The sequence below is a fragment of the Periophthalmus magnuspinnatus genome, chromosome 19 (genome assembly GCF_009829125.3).
Source record: "Periophthalmus magnuspinnatus isolate fPerMag1 chromosome 19, fPerMag1.2.pri, whole genome shotgun sequence".
Classification (NCBI taxonomy): domain Eukaryota; kingdom Metazoa; phylum Chordata; class Actinopteri; order Gobiiformes; family Gobiidae; genus Periophthalmus; species Periophthalmus magnuspinnatus.
The window spans coordinates 19,932,636-19,959,159 of NC_047144.1; the positions used below are offsets into that span (position 1 = coordinate 19,932,636).

General features: G+C 39.3%; 1 protein-coding gene across 1 annotated transcript in view; it reads left to right on the forward strand.

The window, feature by feature from the left end:
* The window catches only part of pkd1b (polycystic kidney disease 1b), a 51,727-nt gene that overhangs the window by 10,761 nt on the left and 14,442 nt on the right, over positions 1–26,524 (forward strand). The window contains exons 8-28 of the mRNA XM_055229853.1: positions 50–181; positions 987–1,162; positions 1,237–1,367; positions 2,308–5,942; positions 7,175–7,324; positions 8,415–8,549; positions 8,831–9,107; positions 10,049–10,139; positions 10,219–10,350; positions 11,408–11,552; positions 13,622–13,756; positions 14,523–14,664; positions 17,646–18,251; positions 18,996–19,149; positions 19,940–20,195; positions 20,647–20,842; positions 21,637–21,804; positions 23,128–23,268; positions 24,022–24,232; positions 25,745–25,868; positions 26,065–26,208. Coding sequence (XP_055085828.1) covers positions 50–181; positions 987–1,162; positions 1,237–1,367; positions 2,308–5,942; positions 7,175–7,324; positions 8,415–8,549; positions 8,831–9,107; positions 10,049–10,139; positions 10,219–10,350; positions 11,408–11,552; positions 13,622–13,756; positions 14,523–14,664; positions 17,646–18,251; positions 18,996–19,149; positions 19,940–20,195; positions 20,647–20,842; positions 21,637–21,804; positions 23,128–23,268; positions 24,022–24,232; positions 25,745–25,868; positions 26,065–26,208 — 7,281 coding nt within the window. The remainder of the gene's footprint in view (positions 1–49; positions 182–986; positions 1,163–1,236; positions 1,368–2,307; positions 5,943–7,174; positions 7,325–8,414; positions 8,550–8,830; positions 9,108–10,048; positions 10,140–10,218; positions 10,351–11,407; positions 11,553–13,621; positions 13,757–14,522; positions 14,665–17,645; positions 18,252–18,995; positions 19,150–19,939; positions 20,196–20,646; positions 20,843–21,636; positions 21,805–23,127; positions 23,269–24,021; positions 24,233–25,744; positions 25,869–26,064; positions 26,209–26,524) is intronic.

The window sequence follows — 26,524 nt, forward strand, 5'->3', positions numbered from 1 at the left end:
TATGTTTTTTTTAAGCATTTTTCTCACATGTGAACCTGTCTGCTTGCAGACATTTACAGCCAAAGTGGAAAGTGGAACCTCTGTAAATTTCACATGGGTGATGGACGACGTAATTGATTCAGCACATGAAGGAGAAACTTATAATGTTGTTGTGAAGAGAGCAGCTCAATACCAACTCAAGGTAAGGTTATAGTGTGTCACACAGGGGTTCCTCCTCTTCTTTCTCTGTTTTACTGAAAGAATAACTCGTAAAAACATCTAAATTCATGACATTAATAATAAAAGACAAGCTAAGTGTGTAGATATTCTGCATAAGCCTGGAAATGAGCGTTTGTGTTGTGGTTTTAGTGGTCCAAAAGTCATCATGAATCTCTCTAGGAGAATCTTGAGATGATAAAGTTTCTAACATACACTGCCTGGCTAAAAAAAAAAGTCGCCACCTGGATTTAACTAACAAATAGGTACAAACTTCCTCCAGTTGGTCCGGTCTAGGTTCAGCAGAATGAGGTCAGCTGACACCTGAATATACTGAATGACCAGGTTATTCCATCAATGGATTTTTTCTTCCCTGATGACACGGGCATATTCCAAGATGACAATACCAGGATTCATCGGGCTCAAATTGTGACAGAGTTGTTTCAGGAGCATGAGACATCATTTTCACACATGGATTGTCCACCACAGAGTCCAGACCTTAACCCCATTGAGAATCTTTGGGATGTGCTGGAGAAGCTTTGTGTAGCGGTCAGACTCTGCCATCATCCATGTGAGATCTTGGTGAAAAATTAATGCAACACTGGATGGAAATAAATCTTGTGACATTGGAGAAGTGAAATCGAAACAATGCCACGGCGAATTGTGTCTTAATCAAAGCTAAAGGCAGAACAACAAAATATTAGAGTGTGTGACCTTTTTCTTTTGGTGGCGACTTTTTTTTTTGGCCAGGCAGTGTAGATTTTGTATGTATTTTGTGTTATTTTCATCAGGTCACAGCATCCAACCCAGTCAGTTCACAAACCCAGTCCTTCCTCCTTTCTGCTGAAGAGTTCATACCATTTTCCGGCCTTGAGTTTGTGTCTTTCACTGAGATCACGACTGTCGGATCCGCACAACTGTTCACCGTGAAGGTCAACGTGGATGTCTCCCTGCCGCTGAAATTCAGGTACATGTTCTCCAAAATATCAAAAAACAAATAAAACAAAACTGGATTTAAACTAATTTCAGATAATTGTTTAGGTGGGATTTCAACGACAGCATAAACGGCGGCGTAATCCACAGTCGTTCTGCTCTTTGTGAGACACTGACGGACAGTAGAGTTACAGTAATGGACATCATGGACTCTCAGAACTATACCTTCTATGAATCGAGTAAGTATGTTTCAATTCTTCTGTTTTGATTTCTTGAGTGAACGTTGAAGCTGATCATAAGGACTGGTGTTTTCCCACGGACATGAAGGTTGTTCAATCATCAGCAATGCAAAACACATTAATCTTGCTTGAAGTAGAGTTTATCGTATTGTTTGGTCGTCGCAGAGACAGTAGTAAAGTCGCAAAAATGTGTAACTGTTGCGGAGTTTGGGGACTGATTTAAGCCATGTCAACTAATACCAAGTACCATTTTATATCATTTTAATGTTTGTTGTTTAGTATTACCATTAGATTTGGGCGGATTAAAATAGATTATGTTTTAAGTGTTGTTTGGAAGATACGCAAAATTTGTATATTAATAACAAATGTATATTAAATGTCCCATATAACGGTATTTTCTGATCGTTTATAATGTTGTTTCCTCATCAAAAACATACCTGGAGTTGTGCTTTGTTTCTTCGTTTGAGTTCTTCTCTCAAACTGTGGAGCACTTCCTGTTTTACCACATGAGATCATAAGGTTGGACAGAGTGTTTTCTGTGTTTTTAAACTCCATACAGCTTTACTAGAATGATTTGGATAATTTCAGCCCTGGAATTACCGATTTCTACGGAACAAAAGGTAAAAGATAGTTGTTAACTTGAAAACTACCACTTCATGACATCACAAGGTGGAACAGAGCATTTTGAGCTTTGGAGATGTAGACAGACATGTGTGAATGAAACAAAACACAACTTTAGGTATGTTTTTGAGGAGGTAACAACATTATAACATGACTTAAAGCTCACAAGAGTCAGTTTTGCATAATGTAGAACCTTTAAATGAATTAATTAAAAGACAAAAACATAGTCTGAACATAGTTATTCTGATACTAAAATAAAAACTATTATTTTTGTCAGTATCGCCCCTAACTGATGACAATATTGTGGTTCTCTTTCTAGACGACTACATTGTGACCGTTCAAGTTTTTAACCAATATTCAAAGCTGGAAAGTTCAAAGAAGATCAGCGTTCGAGATAAGTTAAAAAAGATCCTTGCTTCTACCTCCCCTGTGGTGCCAGTTGTCGACCAGATATTCCTCTTAGAAGCTTCAACTGAACCTAAATCGAACAATATTCTCTACAATTGGGACTTTGGTGACAGCTCCAGCGCAGTCCTTGACAACAAAATCACTCATAAATTTGGATCTCCCGGACACTATAACATAACCGTATCCGCCAACAATAGCATTTCTGTCGTGACTTCCTGGATATTGGTGGAAATTATGGAAAAAATTACCGGATTAAAAATCAGTTCCAATGGGCCGACCGAAATGAACACTGCGATGGATTTTAAAGTAGATGTTGAAACTGGGACAAACCTCAACTGGAAATTCGACTTTGGTGATGGGTCGTTCCAGGACGACCTTAGACATCGTTCAACTTCTCATATCTACAAATCTCCGGGGAACTATACCGTCGGCGTTACTGTCTCCAATGCTGTCAGTGAACTTTCTCATTCCGTAATTGTGGAAGTCTACAAGCTTGAAATCCATGGAATTTTGCCAACTGGTTGTGTCGTGCCCGGACAAAGCATCCTTCTTGATGCACTGGTGAACGGGAACATCAGTACGTTAACTTTTCGATGGTCATTTGGAGATGGAACGCCTTTACGTGTAGTGACTGGGAATTCGTCAATAGCACATTTATTCAGAAACAAAGGATTTTTTCATTTGAACGTCACCATAGTTAGTTCTGTCGCAAGCGTATCATTTAGTACAAGATTATGTGTTGAAAACGTAATTGCTAATGTAGACTTGAGGCAAAAGAAATATATAGTTGCAGTTGGGGTAGAAGCTTGTTTTGAAGCCATAGTTCATCCCGATATTCCAGATGGTTTGCAGTATGAGTGGACGGCCAGTGCGGTTACTTCCATGACGCAATCCAGTGAAAAGTGTTTTGTCTTTAACGGGGAAGGTATTGAAGAAGTAGTAGTCATGGTTGGCAATAGTGTTAGCAAAAAGATGGCTAAAGCTTTTGTCACAGTTCAGAAACCGGTAGGGACGTTTTTGGTGGAATATGGCCCAAATTCGGCGGTAATCATCAACTCAAGGACTCAGTTTTGGGTTACGAATTGCAATGGGAGTAATGTAACTGTTCAGTGGGACTTTGGAGATGGTTCGCTAATCGAAACTAGCAAGAATTTGTCACATGTTTTCGCGTCTACTGGGCAATTCACTGTCACGGCAACTGCAACTAATTTAGTCAGTCAAGAGTCTGCGAGGATTCAAGTTACAGTTTCACCTCCCGTTTCCGATTTATCCATTCATACAAAACAAATGTTTGTAGCAACAGGCGAAGAAACAATCTTTAAAGCAGTTAGCAGTTCCATAAGTAGCACAAACTATTATTGGACAGTGACCGGCACGACATCGGCCATGCAAGGAACTTATGAGTTTAGGTTCATGTTTGCTAAACCAGGAACGTATCAAATTAAAGTTATAGCACAGAATTTGGTTAGCTCGAGGGAGGCGTCCATTACTATTGATGTTTTGGAAAGAATTGAGGGTCTTGAGATTGGCTGTGCTAGCTTAACTGAGTCAAAGTACATAGTGACTAATGAAGAAGTACAGTTTAACGCTTTTTTTAGCCAAGGATCTAGCGTCACTTACAACTGGCTAGCTACACAGTACGGAGAAAATATAAGAACTACAGCGGAAACGGGAATCTTGTGGTTGGTGGTTGGAAATCCAGGAGAAGTAGCAATTAAATTAAGAGCTGAAAATAAGCTAGGAGCTGCTACATGCAATATTACTGTTGTAGCCGTGGAACGTATAAAAATGGGCAAAATGGATGAACAAAAACACATTGTGCCATTAAAAGAACGGGTTAATATTTCCGTAGTGGTACTTGCAGGTTCTGACTTGCATTATTCTTGGTATATCTACTCGGATCAATCCCCAATCCAAACGCGTGTTCCGTTCCTTTTTCACAGTTTTACCAAGCTAGGCGATGTTAGCATGGTTGTTTCTGTTCAAAATGTCCTTAGCCGAAGTAATGTCTCTAAAATGTTTGTCGTTCAAGAAGAAATTGAAGATGTCAGCTTCACAATAACAGGGAAAATAGAACCATTTTATGTCAAAACCAACACTAGCATTGCATTTACTGGGCATGTAAAGAGTGGTACTAACCTGCATTGGTGCTGGAAAATTCAAGATTGTAATTCATATAATTTTAATAACTCCAAACAAATTTTTACACATAGTTTCAAGAAATTTGGTATCTATTTTGTATCATTAAACATTTCCAATGGGCTTAGCTATAAGATGATCGCAGACAATTTGACAGTCCAAGACGGAATCGAAGGGCTTGCGCTAAACGCTAGCAAGTTCTCTTTTTGCATGAACGAGGGAGTCACTTTTATGCCAACTGTTTTGCGTGGAACCAATGTAAGCTACATGATTACATTCAGACACAATGGCGTTAATAAGAGTTATGATTTTTTTGAGGAGTTTACGATATCTAGCCTTGCGATTGGTACACATTTAGTTATAACAAAAGCATGGAACCAGGTTAGCATCGCTGAGGTATCGAATACCGTTGCCGTATTTGAGCGCATTCAAGGTTTGCGTTTTGTAAATTGCTGCTTTGTGACACTAGAAGCTTTGAAGGAACTTGTTTTTACGGCAGTGATTGAAAATACGTACTTAATCAACTATACGTGGATATTTGAATTAAAAGGATATGAGCAGATCAAGTTATTTGGACAAGACGTGACGTTTACTCCACCAAATAGTGGCGTTTTGAGAATAACAGTGGTTGCTAGCAATGGTGCCTGCAGTGAAAAGCTAACCAAGGATGCTAACATTGAACTGCCAGTGACCAAGGTTGACCTTCGCAGTGATTTTGAAAACATTTTTTTAGATTACGTGACCACTTTTACTGCAAAAGCAAATGGAAGCAACTTGAACTACCAATGGGACTTTGGAGACACAAGTAAGCTAGCGCGAACAAACTCAAATAAAGTCAATCATACATATTACAAGGTCGGAAAATATGTTGTTACGGTCACGGTATTCAACAATGTTAGCAAGATTTCCCAACAGCTTTTTGTGGATGTACGGAAAATAGAATGTTCAGATCTGCAAGTCTCGATTGTCCCAAGTCAAAGCACCATTTTCACGTCGAGACCTTCGTACTTTGAGGCAATTGTGCATAACAGTTGCTCCGCTTATAAAACTACTTACTTATGGGAGATATTTTCTTGCACTGACCTTAAATTTCCAGAGAAAAAAGCCAACTTCCAAACTAAAGTGGATACAACCTCAACTTTCCTCCAGCTCTTGAAGCACTCCCTGAATGCAGGGCAATATTGTTTGGTTTTTACCGCTTTTTTAAGTGGGACGCCAGTTTACGTCCAACAAAATATCAGCGTTACAGTAGTGCATTCGCAGTTAGTCGCTGTCATTAACGGGGGATCCGAAAGAACGTGGCCCAGCAATCGAGACCTTGTCCTGGATGGAGGCCAGTCCCGAGACCCTGATGTGCGACCAGAGATGGAGAATGAACTGGAGTATGATTGGATGGTCCATGCACAGGTACTTATACTTATGTTATAGCATATGTTCTGGGTTGATGTTGATAGTTGTGCTAAATGATGCAGCAAATGACCAAATTCAATGGCCAAAGACGATTCTTTAGTAAGGGAATGTATACTCCCAATCAATTAATACCTATTATTATTCATCTAACAGTATTCTCAGTCAAACAAGACGATCACATGCTTTTGTTTTTAGCATTTGAGGACAGGTAAGGATGATCAAACAACAGACATGTCAAAGAAAACATCAGACATGTCAAAGAAAATAACAGACATGTCAAAGAAAACATCAGACATGTCAAAGAAAACAACAGACATGTCAAATAAAACAACAAACATGTCAAATAAAACAACACACGTCAAATAAAAAACAGACATGTCAAATAAAACAACAGACACATCAAATAAAACAGACATGTCAAATAAAACAACAGACAAGTCAAATAAAACAACAGACACGTCAAATAAAACAACAGACACGTCAAATAGAACAACACACGTCAAATAAAACAACAGACAAGTCAAATAAAACAACAGACAAGTCAAATAAAACAACAGACAAGTCAAATAAAACAACAGACAAGTCAAATAAAACAACAGACAAGTCAAATAAAACAACAGACACGTCAAATAAAACAACAGACATGTGCACAAAGACACAAAGTTACCTAAAGCCTTCCAGTGAGACTAAACACTTCTTGCAGTGTATCTTGGACAACAGAAAAACAACACACGATACTAAAATTACTACTATAGATACAAAAAAGAAAAATCTGGATGTTCTTCTTATCAAAACATAAATGACTAACACAGACAACTGGAACTTTTTTATTAATATTGGTGGATTAATTATTCTATTTCAGGAGCATTCACTTTATAAAGTCAACTTTTGGGCATTTTTGAGATTGTAGATTTAATCAACATAAAGTCAAACCATGAAATAGGTAAAGGTCAAAGACAAACAGCAAGAAAATGATTGTACCAGTTGGGAAAAGGAGAAACTTTGAGGAGAACCAGAGGACAGTCAGGCTGATGTGCATCCATTTGCAGATAGAGAGAATAATGATTTCATACAATCTAATTAATAACTTTAAATGTACCATCATGAACTGGCTTAATCACTGATTCCAACTAGAAAAGGCGAGTGGCAGCAGAAGTAAAAGTAGTATAACACTAAAAAATGCCATGAAAAATAAAGACTAACATTGTTTTGTCTGTGAGTTTTTACAGAATGCCACAGACCAACACTTTGAACAAGTTTTTGGCAGAAAGAATCTTACAATGACTGTACCCAGCACCCATCTTCACCCAGGGGTAAATTACGTGATCACCCTCACAGTGCACAAGGCCGGGAGGAAACCTGCGTCTACCAATCAGACTGTGAGTACAAACCAATGTGACATGTTTTCTTTGATGATTGGATTCAAAATATATATACAGTGAAATAGTGCTTTTTACTCCAATGAAATTCTGTATTAGATTGAGATAGAGGTTTTCTGATTCATATTTCAAAAGCGAAGATCAGTCACAACAGATTTTTTTCTATCATTTTTATTTCACCAATTAAAGAAAGTTGCAGAAATATGTTCCTTTCTTTTTTAATATTATAGAGCTGTACTGGGTGCAAAGGTCACAGCTCTTAACAGGTAACAATGACAAGACTAGACTGTTCAGTGATGACTTTGGTTAAATAATGTGCTTTCTGAAATACTGTAGATTTTCAAGTCCTTTATGCATTTTTATTGAAGTTATATCTGATTTAGTACGATGACTGCTATTAGATTTGCAATTTATGTTTTCAAATCAAGACTTAGGTCACGGTGCACATTTTAAACACACCAAGAGGCTAGAGAAGTCAAATATTGTACTTGAGTAATAGTAATAGTAAAGATACCATACCGGCTCGTCAAAACCTGATCTTGTGGAATCCCAGAAGCTAAGCAAGGTCGGGTCTGGTTCCTACTTTAATGGGAGACCACTGGAAAAGGTACTACAGGCAAAAACTGTTGGTGTTTTCTTTTTTTAACGTTATATTGTACTGCCAAAACATTACATACGCTCCATTCAGTTTGTGTACTACTCTATATGCTGTAGAATTAAATGGAATAATGACTTACAAACATGTGTGTGGCTTTAGTTTGCAACAAAATAAGCAATTATTCAGTGACCTCATGCAGCATATGTGGTGATAATGTTAAGATATTAGCGTAAGACAATGTAAGACAAATCTGTGGTACTTACATGCCATGCAGCCTCTTTTTTAAAGTCTGTGTACAGTATTTTATACCATAATTTGCAAATAAATTCTTTAAAAATCAATGTGATTTTCTTGATTTTTTTTCTGTGTACATATGATGAAAATTACAGGCCTCTCTCATCTTTTTAAATGGTAGAACTTGCACAATTGGTGGGTGACTAAATACGTTTTTGCCCCACTAATAATGCATCTTTTTTTTTCATTTCTGTAAAGATAATTGTGACTGAGAGCGCAGTTCCGGTGACAGTAGAGTGCACATCTTGTCCTGCCTGGCCCTCTGGTCGGATCAGCTCCTCTCGGCCCCTGAAGCTCCATGGACAGTGTGAAGTGTGCAGTGACCAAGCGCAGGTAAAGTCTTCACTAGAATCTAATAAAATCGATTAGTTAGTGATACACAAACCTCATTCTGCTCAAGTTATACTGTATGATCCTCTGCTGTCCCCTGGTGGCTTCTGTTAGTAGCGGCAATGACAGTAATTGATTTTTTTGTCTGAATTCTATCCCTATATTCAATCAAGAAATAAAAGAGAGTCATTCTAACAAGATATAAAACCAATGTAAAGAATATTTTGTAGGATTTTTGTGTTTATTTTGTAGTATTTCTGTATTTTTCTTTCATTCCTCCACAGTACCAATGGACCTGTACAGACGTGAGCGGAAGAAACATCGACACACGTGAGATCTCTACTGGAAGCTTTTCTCCAAACCTGGTGGTGCGTTCAGGTGCACTGGACCCAGCTGATACTTACACTTTCTCCCTGAGTGTATCTGAGCCGCAGAGGGGTCAGTGGGGCCGGTCCAGTCTCACCTTCCTCCCCAGGCCCAAGCCCCAGGGAGGGCTGTGTGAGCTCAGTCCAGAGAGGGGTGTAGTGGCGCTGGACACTGTTGTCAGCTATAACTGCTCAGGTATTTCTTTAGCTTTTTACGAAGAACTTCACCAGAAATATGCTTAAAGAGGAGGTATTATGCAAAATAGACTTTTTTTTAGAGCTTTCTACCATTTTATGCTATTGTTCCTAAGGTTTTATATGTCATTCATGCACGTTTGAGTAATCTAGCGATCTTTCCCGGGCTCTATTCAAACCCTCTTTAAGGTTAGCTGTAAAGATTCTGCCCACAAGCCAACGTCACCCACAATTCTCCATAAATATACACAAACATAATAGAAAAAATATACTACAACTTCACAAACCTGATGCGATAAACATGCGAATATGTTGTTTTGCATTTTCAAAACAATAAAAGGAAACATGATGATCTAAATGTAATGTGCTAGCAGTTAATACCCCATAAAAGTGCAATACGTGCTCTGTAAAGTCGCTATATCTTTGGATTTTGGAGTAATGATATATTAAAGTCCTCAAAATGGCGTCCAAACTAGCAAAACCTTTAATATCGTTTGAGCTGAACTTAATTTTTTTTTTTTTTTCAGCACTTATGTAACTTTTCTGGTGCTTGTCTTCATGAAGATTTTATTAAAGATAAGTCCCATTTGGCCAAGTTACAGGTCAGAACTGTGGAGAGACGAGTCCACTCACAATAAAGCTGTTACAAAAACATATGTACATAAATAAACACAAAAGAAATACGTTTACTGACAAACTGTGGCCCATCCAAACAAAGCAATATTCTACATTTTACATATTTATTGTACAGAAAAGCGCACTTTTATTGATTATTTTGTGGATGGTGGCAGTTTTATGAGTTAAGAATCCGCCCAACACCAAGAAGACTGATGATTTTAAACCTCGACTGTATATTGTCATTGTTTTCCTGAGCAAAACACTCCAGTCACAGGAATGTTTGTCATATTGTTTTGTTAAATAATTTGAAATGTCTTGTTGCAGAGTGGCATCATGGCGACAGTGAAGCTGCACAGTTAATCTATTCCTTCCAAGTGTCACTTTGCTCCTCGTGCCCCACTCTCACTCTGTACAGGTAAACACTGTTGTCTGTGTACTTTTTGAGGTAAACCAAGCTAGCTATTCTTACATGGTTCTTGGTCTTCTGTCTCCAGGGGAATCCGCTCCACATTTGGAAGTGTGGTCCCGGTTGGAAGTCAAACCCAAAAAATCGAAGGAAGGTCATTTATCACCATCTTGGTTTTAATAGAAAACAACCTGGGTGCAAAGGTCACGGCTCTTAACAGGTAGCAATGACAAGACTAGATTGTTCAGTTAAGACTTTGTTTAAATAATGTGTTTTCTGAAATACTGTAGACCACATGTGTTAAACTCAAGGCCCGGGGGCCAAATGCGGCCCGCCACGTCATTTTATGTGGCCCGCGAGAAGATAAATTAAAAGGCATGACTGTCATTTTAAAATAAGTCTATACCGCTTTAATGTGTGCACTGACAATAAACTAATAAGATTTTCCCTGCAAGTGAGAGAAATTAAGTGAGAAATATTTGCAAATAATTATCACAAAATGTTCATGAAGAGGAAAATTGTTGGCGTGGAAGGAAGAAAGGTGAAGGTGAATACAAGTTTGTGCTTGAAGGAGAAAAACCTGTCTGTTTTTTGTGTTATGAGGCGGGGTTGGTACAGTCTACGTCAACATTCGGTTACATTTAGTGATTTTTACACTGCCGCACAGTTACATCTGGCCCTTGATGGCGGCCATTTTGCTGATGTGGCCCTCAGTGAAAATGAGTTTGACGCCCCTGCTGTAGACTTTCAAATCCTTCATGTATTTTGATTGAAGTTATATTTGAATTAGTGCTGCATGATTTAGTACCGTGGCTGCTGTTAGATTTGCAATGTTTTCAAGTAAAACACATCGCTCGCATTGCGTTTTATGAATGCAGTGTGTGCGTAAGTGTTGATAGTGGTCAGAGAGGCCGATGTCCCAGGGCAGCTGTGGCTACAATAGTATAGAGTAAACGAATAATGTGCTGTAGAATACTTTAGGTGTCTTGAAAGGCTGTCACAGAAGAGTAACTAAAGATTTTACTGAAATATTAGTACTGTTACAATGTCAGTAGTTAAGTAGGAATAAAAGTATCCAGTCCAAAGAGTACAATTTCTTTCAAAAGTTGCTCAAGTAAATGTAACAATGCACTACCCACCTCTTCTGCTGCACTAATATAACAATCACAACCTAATAAATCTTGCAAATGACATTGTATTATCTAAAAAAATGTCTTTCGATGCAATTTGTAAATGAGAGAATTAAATATCCGTTCATATCTGATTTAATTTTACAGAACACTGGAGGTCAGTTATTCCAGTGACGCCTCTGGTGAGTGGCTGAGGAGCAAAGCCCAGACAGAACTACACGCCCTCGTCCAACATGGAAATCCTCAAGAGATCATCCCATACTCCCTAGCGCTGTTAAGCCATCTCAACCAGGTATGAACTAGAAATATGTTTTATGTGTTTGTAATATGTCAACCTGGATAATTACTATATCGACTTATCGTTCAGGATATGAAAGACAGAACAAGATTTTTGAGGGTCAGTATCAATCGTGTGCACATTTTCTCTACACCACTGTAAAATTGTGGGTTATTTTTTGGCTGTATGATAAGATTTAAGGCGTAAAAACTTGAATTAATAACTTCTATGATTCATTACAGATGCCAAGTACCAAAGTGTTTCATTGTGATGTTTATTTATTTATTGCAGCTCGTGATTTTTTAACAGTATTGTTCGTTTAAAATAGTTTTTGTGGTTTAAATCTGCTCTTGGGCTGTTGTGTCAGTGATATAAATTAGTTTCAGTATTATCGTTTATTGTCTATATTTACTTCTGGAATATATCACACCTTTCTTTCTTATCGTTACAGGCCTAATAAAATGTTTCGGTGTATAAACATGATTTTATGTGTAGTCGATGAAGCCAATGGATGTTTTTTTCTTTGTGTTTACTCCTTTCTACATTTTAAATATATGGAAGACATCAGATATATGAAGCACGATATATGGAATTGTGTAATAAAGAAAAAAGTGAAATAACTACCGGGTATTAAATATTTTTCAACAAAGCAAAGAGTCACTACTTTAAGGATTTGAATATAAAATATGAAAATACTGCATATATATTTAGTAGTTTTTCTTTGCTATTTAATTCCATATATCTTACATCATATATTTGATGTGATCCGATTGTGTATGAAATGTAGAAAGTAGTAAAAATAAAGAAAAAAAAAAGACTGACTGTTTAGTTTTGGGACTGTGGTAGCGAACGAAACATAAAGACAAGGATAATGGCATTTACAATAGGAAGCTGAATTTGATATTAACAATATTATTTAACAGATTAAGAACCAAACTGAATTAAGAACCAAAATTAATTCAACTAAAATGTAAATTTCGGACTATAGAGCGCACCTGATAAGCCGCACCAGCTAAATTTGAAAAGAAAATCAATTTTGTACATGTATAAGCCGCACCTGAATATAAGCCGCAGGTTTTCATATTGTAACATGTGATGTTTACACAGAAAGATGGTACACAGAAGGTTTTGTTAGTTTTAATTTAGGAAACGCTTTCTTTTTTTTTTTTTTTTACTGTGTCTGAAACGCAGTTCAGTTCATAATCTTTCCCCATGTCTCACTTTTGCATTTACTGCTAGAGCGCCCCCCAGTGGCCGTTAGGCAGTAAAAATCTTTAAATTAGCCGCACTGTTGTATACGCCGCAGGGTTCAAAGTGTGGGAAAAAAGTAGCGGCTTATAGTCCGAAATTTACGGTAATAATAAATGTAAAAAAGGTAAAGAATAGAGGTGTGTTTAAATACTGAAGGACAACAAAATGAAGATGAACACAAGAAGAAAAATTACCACCTTAGGCGACATTTAGAGGAACATTACAGTTACTTAATAAATAAATAATCTAACTAAACTCGCAATACTAAAGCTCATAGTGCTCCATTAAAAGAAAAGGTTGAATTCTGTCAACTGGACAAAAGAGTAAATACATTTCACCTCTCGTCCAAGTAGGTTCTTCAGTTCTGACACAGCTCTGGTCAGTGTCTGCCTTAAATATCTCTCTGGAGGAGGATCTAACTTAATTTAAGAAGAATTAAACAAGCTACTTAATTGAGTAGTGAAGATATTTTGTGTTTAATTCAGAGTTGAAGCCTTTTGTTGCTCTTGTAACTGTTTACGTGTTGTTGTGTAATGTAAATGCTTTTGTATGTGACACTTGTTTTGGCATGAGTTACGACGTACAGTACAATTCGGTGTGTTTTCTTACACCAGAACGCTACAATATTAAGTTGGCGGACCCCTAACCAGAATAGCTACATGGCCCAGTTTCTAATTAAATGCTACAAATTAAAATAAACAATCAAAAAATACGAAAAACGATGAAGTGACGTGGCAGATGTATCCAACAAAGAACCATAGAGAGAATTAAAATGCTTTACGTTGAGTTTCTGGTGGACCAGTTAATCTTTTTAAAATATTTTGTCTTACTAGGTTGAGCCGCAGAACGTCCAGGAGGTCCAGCAGCGGAGACAAATGCGTCAAAATGTGACCCAAGCCCTGTCCTCGCTTTCTGTTTCCTCTCTGAACGACGCTGCTCAAATCAGTTCAGCTTTGATGCAGTCCACAGTATGTACATCCTACTCTTTATCGTCTTTTAAAGCTGTTTTCTTATATGTTCTATTGTTGTTTCCTCATCAAAAACACACTTGAAGTCGTGTTTTGTTTCATTCACACATGTTTAACGGAATCATTTGGATGAGTTCAGCCCTGAAAATGCGAATCTCTAGTGAACTAAAGGTAAAAGGAGCTGGTAACGTGAAAAGTTTCATGACGTCACGAGGTGGAACAGAACATTTTGAGCTCAAACGTGTGTGAATGAAACAAAACGCAACTCTGGGCGTGTTTTTGAGGAGGAAACAACATTTTAATACGGCTTACAACATTCAGTTTTGCATAATATAGAAATTTAAAGTGCATATTCCGGATTTTATGAGAAATATTGCCTAGTTTAGTCTATTTATAAATTTTGTTAAAGTTTTTCATTTTACTTCCTGGTTTGACACGGGCAGCAGGTTTTCCATAACTGTAACCTAGGAACCATAATGTAAACATGGGCCCAAGCATGTCTAAATTGTACAAAAGTTATGATTAGACTAATACAAATAAATGTTTAGTCTGTCAGATAAATGCCTTCCTTTTGTGTAAATTGTCTTTGGATTTGAATGGAGTTTTCTGTACGCAAATTGCCACTTAACTGTTGCAAAATTATGATAAATATTCACCACAGCTACAAACCCAAGTGATAATAAATAAAAAAAACATGAAAACCTGTCATATGCATTTTTAAGATCAAGGTCGTACAGCTGAATTAAATTACTCCCTCACTTTCCAGGCCGTCCCGGGTGAGTTGGACAGTGCACTTTGCCAGGAGAAAGTTCTGGAAGTCGTGGGAAGAATGATCCAGTCTGTGGAAGCTGGACGCGAAGACGATCCGACAGCTGCGCAAACTGGAAGCAACATCCTAAACATAATCGGTAACTTCTCCATTGACCCCAAACCGCCCTCCATTCGCGAGTACGCTCTTGATCCAAGTTTAATTTCTCGAGAGAATCAGTCTACGTGCAGAACAACTTCGAATAGGTCGCGTTCACGTTCTAGGTTTTGATGATGTTCCAAACTTCAAAACTAGATACTCATTTGAGAAAGTATCGATACTAAAAAAGTCACCTTCACAGGACAGAAATGAACCTTTCCTGAAGCTTTAGAATAATATTGAACTGTATCAGGTCAAATATAAGACCAGGAAACAGACGGACAACAATGGACCCTACGTGAACGACCAATGGGAATATAAAAGAAAGTACTATGATTTCGGGCTGAAAATGATTCTATTGCAGGGGAGTCAAGCACATTTTCACCAAAGGCCACATCAGCAAAATGGCTAACCTCAAACAGCCAGATGTAAAATAAATCAAACTACTTTTTAACTTGTCAATTAACTGTTTCTGTATTTATTAGTTATTCAAGTTACTAACATTGCATATGCATTTGCCTAGATGTAAAAATATGTCTTTATAACTGCGCATCTCTTGATAAAATGACATTTTAAGACCATCATACCTTTTAATTTACCCTATCGAGGGCCCCATAAAATGATGTGGAGGGCCGCATTTCGCCCGCGGGCCTTGAGTTTGACACGTGTTCTGTTGTTTAAAGAAAATACCGTAAATTTCGGATTATAAGCCGCTACTTTTTTTCCACGCTTTGAACCCTGCGGTTTATACAGCAGTGCGGCTTATTTATGGATTTTTTACTGGATAACGGCCCCTGGGTTTTATTTTCACGGACAAGCCTTCTACACGTGGCAGATAAATATGGCAAAAACAACTTAAGTGCATTAAAAAAATACAACTCACCAAACCGCTGCATCAGAGGGAGCCCTGCGCTGATTATGTGATTATGTCTACTCTGCTCCGCAGTTTCTTTCAAAAAAAACAAACAACAAAAACAACAAAAAAAACTCTAAAGGCGTATCGTTTAATCCCAGGTGCTTATTCTCCATGTGCCAAAGCAGTTTTGAAGGTTTCATTGCCTTATTTGCTTTTCCCGTATGTTACGTAGAGCGGACTGTGCGCGTGAGTCACCTGCAGCGACAAACCCAGATTTTAAGTAGGCATTGTCTGTTAAATTTATCTTTCTTTTTCTTGGAGGTCGTAGTCTCCTCTTCTGGCTCCTCAGTTATCCTTTTCCCCTTTGTTAAAAGCTCCCCAAAGACTTTTGTTTTGGCTCATTTTCACTCGCTTGTGGCTCTAGTTTTGTGCGTCGTGTCTGATGTGTTATACGTGATACGTCACCGCAGAGACAAGAGCAGATAATATACTTTCTACTACATCAAATAGATTTCTGTGGCGATTTCCAGCAGGATTTTCATGATACATCTACGGACGAGCTTATTAGTGTGTCATTAGGGACGGGCCAAAGTTGCTCCTGACCCCTGTGCGCACAACGTCTGAAAATCAGGGCTCTTTACGCAGGACTGTGAGCTGTGTGTGTGAGACGTGAGACGTGAGCGGTGTTTGTTTTGAACATTGTTCCGCGAGTGTGACGCTTATTTTGAGCAACGAAAAATAAGAAAATATAATTTTATTTTAAGATCATAATAATCTTCCAATTTAAACTACAACAAAAAAAGAGCTAACACAAATAAAATACACTTCAGCCACGCAGAACCGCAGTATGAGGCTGAAAGAGGCGCATACGGCTCCGGAGCCGCGGGTTGCCGACTCCTGAAATAGAGCCACTGCACGTAAGCTCGTCTTTCTGTGTAAATGTCTCATGTTACAATATGAAAACCTGCGGCTTTTATTCAGGTGCGGCTTATATATGTACAAAATTGATTTTCTCTTCAAATTTAGCTGGTGCGGCTTTTATCCAGGTGCGCTCTGTAGTCCGAAATTTACGGTAGTATTGAGTATCGCATCTATTCCTTCGTATCGTAATCATAATCATTTGGCTAGCGTTAAGACTTTGTAGCTATAATTCCTCCTGAAAATGGCTAACATACATAAAATTAAGCTTTTGTAAATATAGATGTGACAACTACTGTGTTTACTTTTAGATTTTTTAACATTTTGCTCAGAAGTTATTTGTTCTGGGCAGCACAGTTAAATGCAGTGAAGCTCCGCTAGCTTTTCCTTTTCCTTTTAACATAGCAGAACAAAACAATAAAACAACACAAGCTAGTCTGTAGCGGCGAGACCAGCTTTTGTATAAATAAATTAATAAAATGATCCCGGCTGTTTCTAGCCCCGTGCAGTTGAATGCCTCTCCTAATGTGATCGGACTACGCTGTTACAGTACAATAAATGTTGTTACGACCCAGCTCGGCTCAGGAAAAGGGGAAGTAACAAAACAAGATGGGAAATTGTTAGGTTAGAATTTATTTAAAAGGAAAGTTAAGGTAAAAACTAACAAAAAGAGGCTGTAAACAGAGTAGGTCTCAATGTGTAAATTAAACGCAGCTAACAAAACAAAATACCAAAAGTTAAAATTACACAAAATAAATGGGTCTCAGAATTAACCAAAAATCTAGAAGAGTCACAATTTCAAAGTCTAATTTACAAGAATCACAAAGGACAAAAGTGGCGTGCTGTTCCTGCCAGAATCAAGCAGCCAGGAGTGGCAGGGGGCGGGTCCTTTTAAAGGGGTACTGCCACAGGGGGAAGGTCGTGATTGGCCAGGCTGTTGATTGTTGCTCCAATCAGACGCAGAGCCCTCCAGTCAATCAGCAGCCAGCTAGAGGAGCACCACCTGGAGAGGTCCATGGAGAGACAGCAGGGACAGCACCGAGGCATGGAGGAGGAGCTGGAGGCACAGGGCCGTAACAATGTGTTTTGGAGATTTGAATCACAGCCCCTACCATTATTTTTGAAATCCTGTTCAAATCAGACTAACGTTTAGTTTTGCTGGCGCTTGTGTAAACTTATAAAGGGCTGAAATTCTTCTGTCTTTGCAGGTAACACATTGGCAGCAGTTTCCAAATCCACAAGCGAATCCAGTTCAGCTCTGTCCTTATCCGCCTTGGCTCAAACTGGATTTTTAGTGCGCACTTTAACACAGTCACATGATCACACCGATACCCCTCTGTCCGTCTCCACACCATATATCCGCGCGCTCGGTTTCCACGGCGACCCCTCGAACCTCCTCTGCGCCGGCCAATCCGACGATCACGATTCATGCCAGTTTGAAATCCCGACTTCCCTCGCGCAGCACCTCGAAGACGAAAACCATTCCCAATTGGTCCAGGTTGTGTTGGGCATCGGCGACGCTTTGGAGTCCAACCCGTTGCTAACAGCAGCCGACCCGCCTATAACGACAGACGTGGTTGCCATGGAGATTAGCACGCCAGACGGGAAGCCGGTGAGCATTCAGGATTTGGAGACGGAGCGGGCGATACGGGTCACGCTGCCCAGGAAGAATCACGGCGGAAACAAAAATGAGACGTGCCTCGTTTTGTCTCTGTCCCAAGAGGAGAATCAGATTAACTTTACTGTCAAAGATCTGAAGGAGCTGGATGAAAACGCAGGGGTTTATATGGCGTTCCACTTCAGCTTGGGGCCAGGTATGGTGTTTTGTAATATTATTAAACTAAGGTAAACTTTTCTGATGAAGGATACACCGCCTGCTTGTCTCCAATTGGTTTTGTAATTGTTTTTTGCTGGAACATTCCACCATGAGCCATTAAACCTATCTACTATGCATCTATTTATCTACAGATGTTCTTATTGCGCAAAATTACCTTGAAAATGGGCATTTGGGGGGGTGCCTCTCCATAGATCTACAGTTATAGTAGTAGTTTAATGCTATACCGTGTAACATTCCGGGTAAAACATAACATCTTCATGGAATAATCACAGAATAATAACTTAATAAATATATTACCAAACAGATCAACTTTACCTATTCATTATTTATGTATGTTTGTAGCTTTAGCACCAATTGAAATAGTTTTTTTTTTGTAGAAATTTGCACCATTTTTACACTGAAAAGAAGTAGGAAAAGGTAAAAGTAGGAGATTTATTTGATGAGAGGAAATCATGAACTCATATTGATGATCCATTATAATTTATGAATAACAAAACCTACCATCATTATCAAAATATCTACATTTACTCCACAAATACCGGTTTAGATTTAGGTTTATACAGATAGAAATTAAGCAATGTTTAGTTATGTTCATTTAGTTTATTTGAGCCATGATAATCGCATTGAAGTAACCGTAATTGTTTGCTTTTATAATGTATTTAAACACGTCCCCACACTAACAGAAACCGTTCGTATGTCTTATGTTTGTACGTTTGTCCAGGAGTGCGTGCAGTGAGCCAGCTGCATGTGCTGTTCGCCGTGAGCTCTGCAGTAGGACAGGAGAACGAACCCTCCAGCTCCATGGTGTCGGACTGGGCCCTGTCTTTACCTACACCTGCTTCCTCCACCGAGAAAACCATCTTCCTCTCCCCGCTGTGAGTTATGCAAAAGCAGAGTCAGGATCATTTGTGTATCACCAATTAAGAAAATAAAATTGGAGAATTGAAGTACAGAGCAGTGAGTCAGTACGAGTGGCGGTGAAAATGGGTAGATTTGAGCAATAATGGCTTGAATACAGGAGAATAAATACTTAAACATGCTTGAATCACTCCAAATACAACTTAAGAGGGTAAACAAAAAGGAAACTAAAAGATGGTCAAAAGCTCTAAAAGGTTGATTCTGCAGAATAGGTGTGGAGATTTTGGCGACAAAGCTTACATTAAAAGTCATATTTGAATTGGTTGTTAACATATTTTACAAACTATAGCATGCTTAAAAGCGAAAATATATTCCCTTTAAACCAGGGCTGTCCAAACTACGGCCCAGGGGCCAAATGCGGCCCTCAGACAAATTTTTTTTGGCCCTCATGCCTCTTACTAAACTGGCCCAATAGATCAGGAAGTATTTTTTTATAACAAACTCAAGAGATTCTACCTCTATAACCTGAATAACATCACATCCCATTGTGACACAGACCTAAAAATAATTTCATTAAAGTCTTATTAAAGGTACAATGGCTCTGTCAAACCTGTGGCTCTCTGCTTCAAATATGTTTCAATATATGGCCGTCAGTGAAAAAAGTTTGTACACCTCTGCTTTAAACCAAGAAACATTAAAGTCAGAAGCTTAAGAGTAAAAGAAAATGCAGTTTGTTATAAAAGTTAACACTGTTCTGGATTTTTTTAAACATAAATAATTCACTTCCCTCCTCTCTGATCTTTCCAGGTTAAACGGCACAGACCAGCCCCTCTCTTTCTCCCTCACGTCTGCGTTTCTCAGCGGTGGTCCGGTCCAAGTGTCCGCCTGTGTCTTCACTGCCCTGTGTCGCTTTTACAACCAGACACAGGGCAGATGGAGCAGTGAGGGTCTGCAGCCACTAGAGGGCACCACACTCCACCGAGCCCGCTGCCTCACTCAGCATCTCACCATGTTCGGGGCCAGTCTGTTTGTCCATCCTGGAGCCGTGGTGCTGCTGCCGCCGGTATGTGAAACAAAAGGTTGTTTTCACATTCGAGATTGTGATGATTTCGTATTTCCAGATGGGGGCAAGAGCCAGTTTTTACGATTGATTACTGTACTTTGCCATGAAATATCCAAAAGGTAAAATCACAAACGTTTAACTTGATGATTTCTATTAGTGGCTAGTGCCATTAACTTCTTGTATTACAAAAAAAAAAACCCAAACAAACGACGATACAGCAACCCAAGAAAACGATATCACATCACCAAATTTATTATCACGTGTTGATATTTGTGCACAGACCCCCCAATTATGAGGAAAGTAAACAGATATTCTCAAAATGTGTGAGTAAAACAAACCACAACATAGATTAAAAGCTTAAAAAGTCCATTAATATTGACTAAATATAGGGTAGTTTTGATATTAGGACAACGTTTATGAGTAACAGTGATTTCCTTGTGTCTGTGTGCAGTCTGGAGGTCCCGTGCGCACCCTGCTGGCCGGTGTGGTGTGTGCGGCCTTGGCCTTGCTCCACCTGCTGCTGGGGCTGGTCTGTCACAGGTTGGATCACTGGGACCGTCTCAGACTCAGCCAAGTCCCTCTGTGTGGAAGACCTGGACTCTACCACTACAGAGTGCTGGTCAAGACCGGGAGGAGGCCGGGAGCAGGTACACGAGCGGGTGTGGGGTGGTAGTAAACCTTTCAAATATATATATATATTTTTTTACAATATTCATTAGTAATTCAGTAGGCTGAACTCCTGTCAGTATTCAGTATTATGTGAATATTGTGGTAACATTTTGGCTGTAGAAAGAGCTCATTTGCCATTTGCTATATAAACCTCAATTTAACCCAAAGATAATACTTTTTTAATTGGAAAAGCCAAATTTATATCTGTTAACTAGAGAAAACGTTGTAAGAGTGAAGACGTTCCCAAGCAGCTTCTTCAGTTCTGGTCAGATCACTGCTGGACACTGCCTTATATCTGTCTGAAGGGAGGAGCTAACTACACTGATACTGTAAACAGCGATTGTCAGCCTTAATGGACCTATTCAACCTACTCCCTCACCCTATTATTCTCATTGTTTCTCTTGTTCGCCTTGGGTTTGACGATGGAATCATAGATCGGTGAGAGTTTATGTCTCAGGTCTCCATTCCCGTTCAAAGAAGGATTGTCTTTCCTAACAAAAACAGCTTATTTAATTTCCCTCTCCATTCATTTCTTTTCTCTGGCTAAGATCTGAACTTGACTGTGTTCAGAGGAGTGATTAGTGTCTTTGAGATGGAGATGTACAGCAGACTGGGGTCCTGAGCTGCTCTCACGCCGGTGTTGGTACATCCCCTTACGGAGCTGCTGTTTAGTTTCTCCAATGTAACGCTCACTGCACTCTTCACAGAGAAGACAGCATTAGGGCTCGAGGTTTTGTCCTTTGGGTCATTTCACCTTGTTTTGTCCTTGTAGGAACCACAGCTCACGTCGGCATCAGCCTGTACGGAGCGACCAGGAGCGGCTCTGTGCACCTGCAGAGGGAGGGGGCGTTCCAGAGGGGAGGTCTGGACCAGTTTCACCTGGAGAGCCCGGTCAGCCTGGGGGAGGTGTGGAAGATCCGCCTCTGGCACGACAACACAGGTCTGCTACCCCCGGGATCACAGAAATGACCAAACTGTGAACATATGCTACACTTTTCTCGAGCAAATTACACTGAAAACAAGCTGGGAATATCATTGGTTCCTGGTTTCCTGTTTGTAGATGAGATTTGAGGACGTTTCACCTTCTAAAAGATATAATTTTGTTGTTGTTTTTGTGCTTTTTTTTCATAACTCTGATGTAAGTGGATAGAGAGGAAAGGATTTTGAAAACAGTCGTAAGCCGCTGATGCTCAAATTCATGATAGACAGTAACATTTTCTCTTTACTCTATTGAACTACGCTGTATTTTGATTTTGATCCTAAAAAAATGTTTGATATTTAATAAATTTGGATTACAGACATTTTAAATCAACATAAGGCACAGGGATGCACTCCTTTACCAAACTATATATCCAAATTTCATACAATATACTGCATTTTTCAGCACAGTAAACATATTATGTGAGATCAGCTGTTTAGTAAACACAGTTTTAGTTTTGAGTTTTTGAGTGTTTTGAGTGCCCTAGTGGCAGTAGTGGAAGGCAACAAGTAGTAAAGTTGAATCTTTAGGTATCTGTACTTTACTTAAGTCAATTTTACAGTGGATACTTTTTACTTTTACTTCACTACATTTGAGAGCAGTATCTGTACTTTCTATTCCACTATGTTTTTGAACAGGACTGAAAAGTAAAACGTACTTTTCATATGATTTGAGGAGTTTTTGTTAAAGTGTACATGATAATATCCTGACAAATGTGTTTGAATTTAAGCATCGACTTTGAGCAAACAAAAATAAATGCACAAAATTGATAAGAAAAGTTAAGAAATTGATTCATACTGTTACTCTTGACCAAATATGTATCATTTTTAATCAATATCACTACGATTACACTTATACTCTTAAAGTACATTTTTTAACAGGCACTTTTATACTAAATATTATTATACTTAAATACTTTTACTTAAGTAGATGTTTTTTATGTGATACTTGTACTTTTAATTGAGTAACTTTTTACCTCTGTATCTGTACTTTTACTTCAGTAACAAAATTGAGTACTTCATCCAGCACTGCGTAGTTGGAAAACTGCTCCATGGATGCATTATCTATTGTTTCTGAGTTATTTTAGATAAATATTTTAAACTCCAGAGCTCTTTTGTTCTCTGCTGGAGTTTTCTAAATGTAAAAAATCAGGATTGAATTCGTTGCCTTTAGCTGTTTTCCACGTTTTACTCTAAACTACCCACAAATGACCAAAACCAAGTTGTCCAAAAGCTTTTAAGAAGTCTGAACACTGCTTTATAAATGTGTCTGTCTGTTTTTCAGGCTTGGACCCCTCCTGGTTTGTGCAGCGTGTGGTGGTGTGGGACCCTCAGACTGACAGCATGTTCTTCTTCCTGGTGAACGACTGGCTCTCGGTGGAGAACCCCACACATGGCAGCGTGGAGAAGGAGGTCCTGGCCTCGTGTAAGGACCTCAAGAAGGACGAACACTCAAGATTATACATTTGTTTAGGTCGAATTGGGGAAAATAACTGTCAATCTTCTACAACTACCAATTACCACTTGTATTACTATTTATATGTCGTAGCAACTGGAGGGACCAAAGATGCAGATAAGATAAAAAAAAATATGAACGGTGGTTAGCGGATCTGGTGGTGGAGGGCTGGGTCGGCAGTGAGTGTTCTGACACAGGACGAGGTGAGCTGGATCGAGGGCTGCGGTGCGCGGATGGTCCATGGACCAAGTCCACACAATTTTGGGATACTTGGGCAAAGAAATGGGGAAAATATTTGAATACACACTAGATATATACAACAACAACAACAGAATAACAGTGCAAACATGGCTTATTAAGGTGTTTAAGTTTAGTGCAGATATTCTAAAGCGTCAGTGGTACAGATATTATACAGTGTTCATGACTATGGAGGACTATTCAGAAGTTACCACAGGCTGAAAACCCAAGGAAAAAATACAAAATAGATTTAAACAACATATTTTTAGAGCTGCATGATCCATAGAAGTGTTCAGAGTCTTGTTTAGGGAGAGTAAAAACTGAAAAACTGTTAGCTAATTAGCATCTAAGTTAGTTCTTTATGGTCAGATTGTGTTAAAATAAAGCTCAGACATAGCAGTGCCTCTAGTTAGCATCACCCCCCAGGGATTGTTAACGACATCAGCTGCAAAGAATCAGTTTTACATGTTCTTCCTTGTCCTTCAGGCCCAGACGAGCTGTCCGCTTTGGGCCGTGTCCTCTCCTCTCAGCTGCTCTTGGGGCTGGTGGACAGGCACTTGTGGTGGTCTGTTTGGGACCATCCCGCGCACAGCCACTTCACCAGGGGCCAGAGGGTCAGCTGCTGTGCCCTGTCCCTGCACCTGTACCTGGCTCTGGGGGCACTGTGGTACGGCGCGGTGGGATCCGTGGACCACAGGTGAGAAAGGGTGAGAATGTTGTAAAGAGGTTTGGATTGAGATGAGGATTTTATGGACAAAATGCAAATGTTTTTAGCTGGTTCGGGGGGGAATTTATTTGGAATTATATGGGGATAGTTATATGAAGTAAAGCCAGCCTTGTACCACTACTAGTTCCTATTATAACAATTGCAATTCTAGATGAAAAGTAATCCATTTGTGAAGCCCGGTGAGTTATGAAATACAAAAAAAGGTTTATTCTTTGTTACAGCAGATACTGACAGACCTCCCTTGGCCACATTCTGGTAGTTTTCCAGCGTCCCAAATCTATCCCCCTGGTCCTTACTCTCCTCCCGAGTATCTGAACTCTGGGTATTTACACCAGAATGACAACGCTACATTTCAAAGCAGAGTAACCTTTCGTTTCACACACATGAGATAATGAACTTTTACTTTTAGACAGGTAGAACAACATCGAGTTTCCCGTGGGATGGAGACAGAGCCTTCACACAAACTGACACAGGTCGAATGCATTTAAAGACGTACGATTTTTTAGTATACATGATGTCGTAACGTCTGACAGGAGGGACCAAAGAGACAGAACTCAGGGAAAGGTTTAATAGTGTTTATTTACTGAAAGCACAATTTTTACTTTACATTTAAAGCTTGAGTTGAATACTTTGTGTCTTAAGCACTGAGGTGAACTTGTTTCTATGTAAGAATTCCTTTTCAAGTTGACATGAGGTGTTGTAATGCATCTTTTTAGTGACTGCAAGCATCTGTCAATGACGTATTCTACCTCTCTGTGAACAGCTAACTATACATCCATTTGTGACCTTGTACAGACAGTATGTAAAATGAGTTAAGTCGTTATAAAACCTGCCTTCTATAGATTGTTTATGGGGCTTTAAGTACTGGGAAAAGTCCCCTGAAACACAACACACGTGCCTGCTGTCTGCAACTTCATTCATCTGATCAGATAAACTTCTTTCAGCTCTCTCGTCTGCCTGGTCTGCAATCTCTTCCTTCACAATTCAGATTTTCAAAGTGCAATGTGACGGTAGATCGATCGGTGAGTCGAGAGTGGGGTGTTTGCCGTAGACGATCTGGTGCTGAGTGTCAGGTCCTGGCTCCTCTTATCCTCCCCAGGTGCAGCTGATTGCGGATTAGCTCCAGGTGTGGACGGGAGGAGCCAAAATCTACGCCCCAGCTTCAGGCTCAGACACAGAAGAGAGGGGAGAAAGTACAACAAAGGGCAGGACTGACAGGGATCTTAAATATAATATACTTAAATTTCCATCACACCACTTACATTTTTCTGTCATTATCGCCTCCCTGCTACTGATCCTTGAAAAAAAAAAAACCCTCTATGTTTACTCCTGTCTTTACGAGAGAAAAGATTGGAGACTTAGAGACTATTCGCTTCCCAGACGATCATCTAAAAATCTAACCTCACCCAGCTCTAAAATGTGAACCCAGTGTTTGGATTTTCAGCGTTGAAACCTAAAACATCACTCACATTTGTCCTGCAGTGGTCCTGTATCTGCTCGTGTGCTGCTAACGACGGAGACGATTGCCGTGGGGGTGATTTTGGCGTTGCTGGTGTTTCCTCTGCAGTGCCTGCTCTGTTTCCTGTTTGGGAAGACGTACAGTCCGGTAAAACGACTATCTGATGGGCAAAAGTCGACGGCGTGACTTGATACATCGCAGTTTTTTCATGTCATTAGGGCTACGTTGCTCATTCCTACTGTTAAATACACACACATACATAGGATTTCAAATTGAATTATCTGAAAGTAGAGAAAAATAGCGTTCATTTGCAACATAACGTGCCGATTTTGTCCTCTGTCAGGTTTCCATGGAGCTCTCTGTGCCGCCCTCGCCCCTGTGTCACTCCGTAGAGATGGATGTCTGTTTGGACCAATCACGGCTCAGTGGACCGTCCTTCATTTCACTGCCCGGCTCCTCTGCACCAATCAGAGACAGCCCCTCGTCTGTGAGTTTGTCTGGGATAAATGTTACTTTTAAGACTTATTTGTAAATGTAAACTAAACATTTTCTCCCTTGTTTCAAATTAATGACGGAGGTGAATGTTTTTCCTTCCGTGTAAAATCATCAAGAGTCAGTTCAGAGCGACACATGGATCAATAAGCCTGTCATGACTATATTGATTTATCGTTTTGTGCAACATTTGGATTTGGATGTACACTGTTTCTGTTCTTGTCTGAACTGGCAAAATGTATTTATATTTTTTTATACTATGCCTGCTCAAATAAACAATATTCATTTATTCATTCATCAGATTAAATATA